The sequence below is a fragment of the Apaloderma vittatum genome, unplaced genomic scaffold (assembly GCF_000703405.1).
Source record: "Apaloderma vittatum isolate BGI_N311 unplaced genomic scaffold, ASM70340v1 scaffold15214, whole genome shotgun sequence".
Classification (NCBI taxonomy): Eukaryota; Metazoa; Chordata; class Aves; order Trogoniformes; family Trogonidae; genus Apaloderma; species Apaloderma vittatum.
This window is the reverse complement of record NW_009711055.1, coordinates 3,595-8,744: the sequence shown is the minus strand read 5'-3', so window position 1 is coordinate 8,744 and position 5,150 is coordinate 3,595. Positions and strand designations below refer to the sequence as shown.

Genomic DNA, 5,150 nt, shown 5'->3' with positions numbered 1-5,150 from the left:
GGCCCCGGCAGCATTGAAAAGCTTTTCCGCCACCCACTGTCTCCTTCCTAAAGTATTTTGCTGCCTGCGTTTCCTCCTCCACACGAGAACATCTTTTATCCAAGTCTCCACAACGGGAGCTCGTTTTTCCCCGTGATTCCCCAGAATATAGTTCCATTTTTAAGCCAGAGCTGTGGCAGGGGAGTTGTTAATAGCAGGCTCAGCACAGAGGCTGGTTCATCACTTGAACTGGGAATTAAGCCTTGAAATAATGTTCTTTTCACCCAAAACCGTGGTCCGAGCATCCCCGCTGCCTGCCCACCCCTTGCCCGCTGTGCTGCTGCCGGCTGCGCTTCCCGCAGGGCTGTCAGCTCCGTGGCAAGGGCAGGAGCGTTCCCAGGCACGGTGTGGGTACAGGTATGGGTACGGGTACGGTCCCTGCCCCAAAGCTCGGAGAGGGAGATGTCTGACCGCAGGGGAGAGCCCCTTCATCACCCCGGCAGTGACACAGCCCTCACGCCCAGCTCTCTTCTCTCTTCCCAACAGATTGAGTTCACTGCAGAGCAGATCGAAGGTAAGCACAGATTTCATCTTTCCCCAGAGATGGTGTTAGAAAGAGGGAGTCCTTTTTCCAGGTAGTTTTTCACAGCAGACATGAGAGGCATGAGGCCCCACACATCAAACCCTCTCCTGGGGGTACCCCAGCTCCCACCAGGATGGGCTTGTGAGGTTTCCTAGCAGGTAGAAGGGACATATGAAATCAGAAAGCCATGTCTCCAACCAGCAATGGGCCAGTAAGGAGATGGGCAAGAGCTCAGGTGGGAAGGGAGGAGGCAGGAGATGGAGATGAGCGGTGCCGGAGGTGAGCGAGAGCCAGGGCAGGGATCCGGCTGTGACAACAACGCGGGGCTCTCGGGAGCAAACGGATCCTGGCTCCTTGTCTGTCGCTTGCCCCAGCAAAGAGGATAATCCCAGCTTCAAAGCCTGGCAGGGAAAAGGTATTTTTCCATTCATGGTGAGAGATGCAGCCTGGTTCAAAGTCTGGGATTCGTGTGGGAGGAGCAGCCTCTGGTGATGCAGGGACAGCCCCGTGTCGAGGGGCTGAGCTGGGGCTGGGATTTCTCATCTCTCCACGGCCTCTGTACAGCCTGGGGAAAGGACAAGATCTGAGGGCAGATCCTGGCGGGAATATTGAGAGGAGGAGACACAGTGTCCTGCAGGCTCGGCTCCCAAACCAGCCTTTGGAAGGGAGAAACGAGAGCCAGTGGAAAAGTGAGCAAGTTGAAACGTGAAGATATTTGGATTTAACCTGCAGTGACAGCTCTGAGCACGTGAGGATCTCCTCCTCTCTGAGGAGAAGGTGTCACTGAGCACCCTGACCCAGAGACTCGCAGGCGGTGATGTCCCTTCCCAGATTCCCCCAGATCCAGATGGAGGGGTCTCACCTGCAGAGGCAGAGCCACGGTGAGGTTAGGTGGGATAACAGCAGCACCCCGAGATGCGGGGGGGGCTGTGGGCAGGAATACAGCGACATGGCATGGACATGGTGGGGACAGGTCTACAGGATGGTGAGGCTCAGCAGGAGATATAAAGATGGTGAGCAGAAAGTGGAGCAAATCCCAAGCCCTGGGCAAGGATTCCCACCAAAGGCAAGGCAATGCCCACCACACCACGATGTCTCCATCCCTGCACGGGATTACCTCGCCTGACCCAAGAGCAGGAGGAGCAGAGGCTCCACCTTGAGGGAATATTGCTGGATGTTATGAAGAAGACGGACCATAACCTGGAATTCATTAACATCACAGACAAGAGAGTCCCAGCTCCGAGTGCTCACGTGAACAGGCTGGAAAGGCCGATTAACCTGCGTGGACCAGTAAACTGCTCAGGTGGACTCGCTGCCCTGGAGGCAGCAGGGTGAAATCCAGAAATGTGTGGAGCATCTGCTGCAGGAGAAACACCATCTCGCTGTCTGCATGGAGCCCCCAGCCTCGGGGTCCCTGGCTTGCCTGCAGAGGAGAAGGGTAAGGACCTGGCGGAGGTGTCTCCTGGAGGACTGGTTTCTCATATTTTGCACCTCGACACCAGTGAGGAGCCTGTTGTAGTGGAGAAGATTTTCTGCATTGAAACAAGAGGCAGAGACCAGGCTCTGAGCATCACAGATGGGTGGTTGTCCATGTAGCCAAGAGTGGGACTAGAGAGAAAAGCCAGCAGTAGGTCAGGAAGCTGAAAAGCATCCTACACAGAAGGAAAGAAGTCCTTAACTGTGCCTAATTTAGGCTTCCCTCCTCCAGGTAAAATGTAGCACTCAATGGCATGATAATTCATCAGAACGAGCTTAGAAATGTATCTCTTGTGACCTTCTACACAGGGCTGGTGGGACTCGAGGGCTGCAAGGCTGGGGTGGACATGGCCACCCGTCCCTGAACACGAGCAACGCTGTGCTGTGTCTGCACCTGAGGGGGACACCAGCAGAGGGGACGGGGTGTTCCAGGTGTCACGGTGGTGGGAGAGGGTCACGAGGTGCCCAGGAGAAAAGGGGAAGAGCAAAGGGGATGATGCTCTGCAGCAGAGACTGCGCCTGCAGCCGGTGCTGCCAGCGCGAGGCGGTGCAAGAGTCCCAGCACGTCACCCTTGGGTTTCACATGGGTGGCAAAACCTGCTCCAGAAGCCGAGTGACTCGTTGAAGGAGTCTGGCAAGCTTCAGTGGCTCGTTGCTCAAGCTAGCCCAGGGGTCCCTGCCCCGGTGACGGGCACAGAGGGCACCCGTCACGCACGTGTCCATCCCCTCCCTGCCTGCCAGCAAGACTTGCTTCGGCGGGGTGGGAAACAGAGCTGGCATGGCAAGGGACATCTGAGCTCTTCTTCCCCGCAGAGTTCAAAGAATCCTTCAGCCTGTTTGACCGGACGCCCACGGGAGCCATGCAGATCACCTACGCGCAGTGCGGCGACGTCCTGCGGGCGCTCGGCCACAACCCCACCAACGCCGAGGTCCTGAAGGTGCTGGGCAAGCCCAAACCAGAAGGTGACAGCAAACTGGGGCAGGGTGGGACAAGCAGCAAGTGAAGGATTACGTCCCCTGTAGGAACAGCCCCGCAAATTGAAGGAATTGGGAAGGAAATGACTCAGAGAGGCTTCATTCCTGTAAAATTCCTTCACTCCCCCTCCCTGTACCACGGCTGACGTAAGGGATAGAGTGTCCTCAGCTGGGCTTGGTAGCAAATGATGCTTAGCAGACCATATCCTGAAATGGTGCAAACTGGTGTGACCTGACCGGTCCCAGCGCAGTCGCATTGCCGGGGGACAGAGGACCGACCTGCTGGTTTTCATTTTCTGGCTGGTACCAGTGGTCTGCATGCAGACCAGACGTTAATATTTTCCTCCTTATATGGATCTTCCCACCCTAAGTATGATACACTAATATTCCCATCACCTTGTGGGGTTTCTTCCCTGTGCTAAGACAGAAATGAGACCAGGAAGGTTGGGGCGGAGGTCCTCAGAGGCTGACTTCAGCCCAGTGAAGTTAATCCTTGACCCCATCTCCTCCTCCCCTTCCAGAAATGAACACAAAGACGCTGGACTTTGAGACCTTCCTCCCCATCCTGCAGCACTTCACCCGCAACAAGGAGCAGGGCACCTTCGAGGACTTTGTGGAAGGGCTACGCGTCTTCGACAAGGAGGGCAACGGCATGGTGATGGGGGCCGAGCTGCGCCACGTGCTGGTCACGCTGGGTACGGGCTGGCCCTGGGGAGGCGGTCACAGGTCACCTCTGGGTGCCCTTTCTGGGCACCGAGCACTCCGCTGCTCGCAAGTTTTCGTACAACTGAATATGTGGCTTTTTCTATCTTATGCCGCAGCTTCATGCATGATGCAGGCGAGATGGAGAGTCCCATTATCAGGCGAACATTGCAACCTGGTCCACTCCCCACAATCTCCCACCTGCACTCCCCAGCAGCTCCTTTTTAATTCCCTTTTCCTTCTGCTGGTGGCTCTGGTTGTCTGGAAGAAGGACAGGAAAGTCCTGGTAGGCTGAGAACCCGTCCCCTCACCTCTGTGTCCTCCTCTTCCAGGGGAGAAGATGACGGAAAGCGAGGTGGAGCAGCTCATGGCAGGGCAAGAAGATGCCAACGGCTGTATCAACTACGAAGGTAGGAGCAAGAGGTCCCCATCGGGGGCATCTCAAATGCGGTTGTCTTGTCTTAGAGTGCAAAGTATGTCCTCTGTGAGGACATCGGTGATAACTGAGAAGTTGTGGGACCACTCTCCAAAGCCTCTTTGAAGAGAGCTGTGAGACGAGTCAGCTGGGGTGGGAACAAGGTGGTTGTGCCGGTGATTTCCAGTAAAAGCAGCGGAGGACAGCGTGTTTTCAAATGTTTCAGGACTGTTTTATCCCCAGTTTTGGCAGCGTTTTGTTGTAAGCTATCAAAACCAAACAAACCCGACATCTTTCACAGCAGAGGCTAATCGGGGACATTTGGAGATCGCTCATGGCTCCAAGGGGCTGAAAATCTGGAATAGGGGGTGGTTAAATCTGGGAATCCCTAAAATTGCAGAGCCTGGAGGACGAGGGTATCCATTTCACTCAGCCTCAGAAAACTGGGGATGGGGATACCAGCTCATCTCTAGGAGGGGCTTGGTGTCACTGATGAGGTTTGGGGCCCATGTGGGAACAGAAGGAGAAATCTCAGTCTTGGCAGAGCACGTCCCCTTTATCCTGGGGGGTGCTGGGGCTGGGGGAATCCCCGCTGCCTCCCTGCCCGTCCCACCTCAGCTCAGAGCGTGCTTTAACCTCTCACGCTCTCCTTTCTCGATTCCTTCTCAGCTTTTGTCAAGCACATCATGTCTGGCTGAAAGAAGACACTTCAGGTGAGTTTATTTGTGTTCACTCCCAAACTGGAAATCCTGTGTCCAACAGCAGAACCAACACCCAAACCCCACAAGCAAACCCACATTGGATTAATAACAGGAATAATTAATAATAGAAAATAATAATAGGATTAATAGTAGCAATAATCACAGCTCTGGAAGCACAAAACTGGTAACGAGCCTCATTTGTAACTCGTGCCAGTTAAAATTCATTGGGACAGCACCAACCCCGTGAGCGTCAGTCCTGGTCATTGTGTTGATTCTCCCAGAAAAGGGAAAGAAGAAGGCTCAGAAAGAAAGAGGCTGG

General features: G+C 54.8%; 1 protein-coding gene across 1 annotated transcript in view; it reads left to right on the top strand.

Moving 5' to 3' along the window:
- Window positions 1-4,845, top strand: part of MYL4 (myosin, light chain 4, alkali; atrial, embryonic) — a 6,158-nt gene extending 1,313 nt beyond the window's left edge. Inside the window, exons 3-7 of the mRNA XM_009867526.1 lie at window positions 526-553; window positions 2,852-3,001; window positions 3,535-3,708; window positions 4,048-4,125; window positions 4,800-4,845. Coding sequence (XP_009865828.1) covers window positions 526-553; window positions 2,852-3,001; window positions 3,535-3,708; window positions 4,048-4,125; window positions 4,800-4,828 — 459 coding nt within the window. The 3' untranslated portion in view covers window positions 4,829-4,845. The remainder of the gene's footprint in view (window positions 1-525; window positions 554-2,851; window positions 3,002-3,534; window positions 3,709-4,047; window positions 4,126-4,799) is intronic.
- Window positions 4,846-5,150: the final 305 nt, after the last annotated feature.